Source organism: Corvus brachyrhynchos, unplaced genomic scaffold (genome assembly GCF_000691975.1).
Source record: "Corvus brachyrhynchos isolate BGI_N302 unplaced genomic scaffold, ASM69197v1 scaffold479, whole genome shotgun sequence".
Lineage (NCBI taxonomy): Eukaryota > Metazoa > Chordata > Aves > Passeriformes > Corvidae > Corvus > Corvus brachyrhynchos.
Window position 1 is genome coordinate 615877 of NW_008240089.1, and position 1148 is coordinate 617024.

The window sequence follows — 1148 nt, forward strand, 5'->3', positions numbered from 1 at the left end:
CCTGCGGAGCGGGGACGGGCGCTGAGCCCCGAGACCCGCCCTGCCCCGCACCCCCAGGGGCCGCACCCAGCCCGGGGGCTCTGGGGTTCACTGCCGGGCACCCTCAGGGTGTGCCTGGTGCCCACAGCACCCAGGGATCCCCCGCTGGAGGAGCATCCCCCATCACCATGGCAGCCCCCCCATGCAGGGGCTGGGCACCCCAGGGGCAGTGGGCACCGAGGGGCAGGGGGGTGGGGATGAGCTGCTTGGGACCATTCGTGGCGCACCCAGCCCGGGGGCTCTGGGGTTCACTGCCGGGCACCCTCAGGGTGTGCCTGGTGCCCACAGCACCCAGGGATCCCCCGCTGGAGGAGCATCCCCCATCACCATGGCAGCCCCCCCATGCAGGGGCTGGGCACCCCAGGGGCAGTGGGCACCGAGGGGCAGGGGGGTGGGGATGAGCTGCTTGGGACCATTCGTGGGCTTTTGTGGGATTTATGAACCGGCCACCACAACCCCTGCACTGGCACAGTATGGCATGGCATGGCATGGCATGGCATGGCATGGCATGGCATGGCATGGCATAGCATGGCATGGCATACAGCGTGATTTGGCACAGCATGGCATGGCACGGCACAGCACAGCATGGTTTGGCACAGCATGGCACAGCATGGCACACATGAAGAGAAGGAAGAGGGAGACCACAGCAGCCATCCATGTGCAGGGCACCACCCCAGTGTGGGACACCACCCACCATCCATATACACGGAATCACCTCAGCATGGGAACCCCCAGTTTGGGAGGGCGCTGGCGTCCCATGGGCCCCTCTCCCCTCTGCTCCTCCCCCCGGCTCAGCCCCCACTGCTGCAGCTGGGATGGCTCCGCACAACTGCCCCATCCCCGAGCACCCCCCAGCCCCTCCCCTCCTCCCGGGGGGCACCAGCAGGCCCATGCTGGGTCTCCTGCCCGGACCCCCGGGTCACTCACTGGTTCAGCCGGAGATCGAGGGTGAAGGCTGAGCCGAAGGCACGCACCATGAAGCTCACCTGTGCCAGGTGCAGCCCCTGCAGGACAGCCAGAGCCGTCAGCCCCCCCGCCTAAAATTCATAGCTAAAATAATAATAAAACCCCAACCCAAATATACAGTCTGTTTTCTTTTTTTTCGCCGA

At 65.9% G+C, this 1148-nt stretch overlaps 1 protein-coding gene across 1 annotated transcript in view; it reads right to left on the reverse strand.

Annotated features, from left to right (window-relative positions):
• Positions 1-1148, reverse strand: part of ADAM11 (ADAM metallopeptidase domain 11) — an 8529-nt gene that overhangs the window by 5519 nt on the left and 1862 nt on the right. The window contains exon 2 of the mRNA XM_017744753.1: positions 967-1043. Coding sequence (XP_017600242.1) covers positions 967-1043 — 77 coding nt within the window. The remainder of the gene's footprint in view (positions 1-966; positions 1044-1148) is intronic.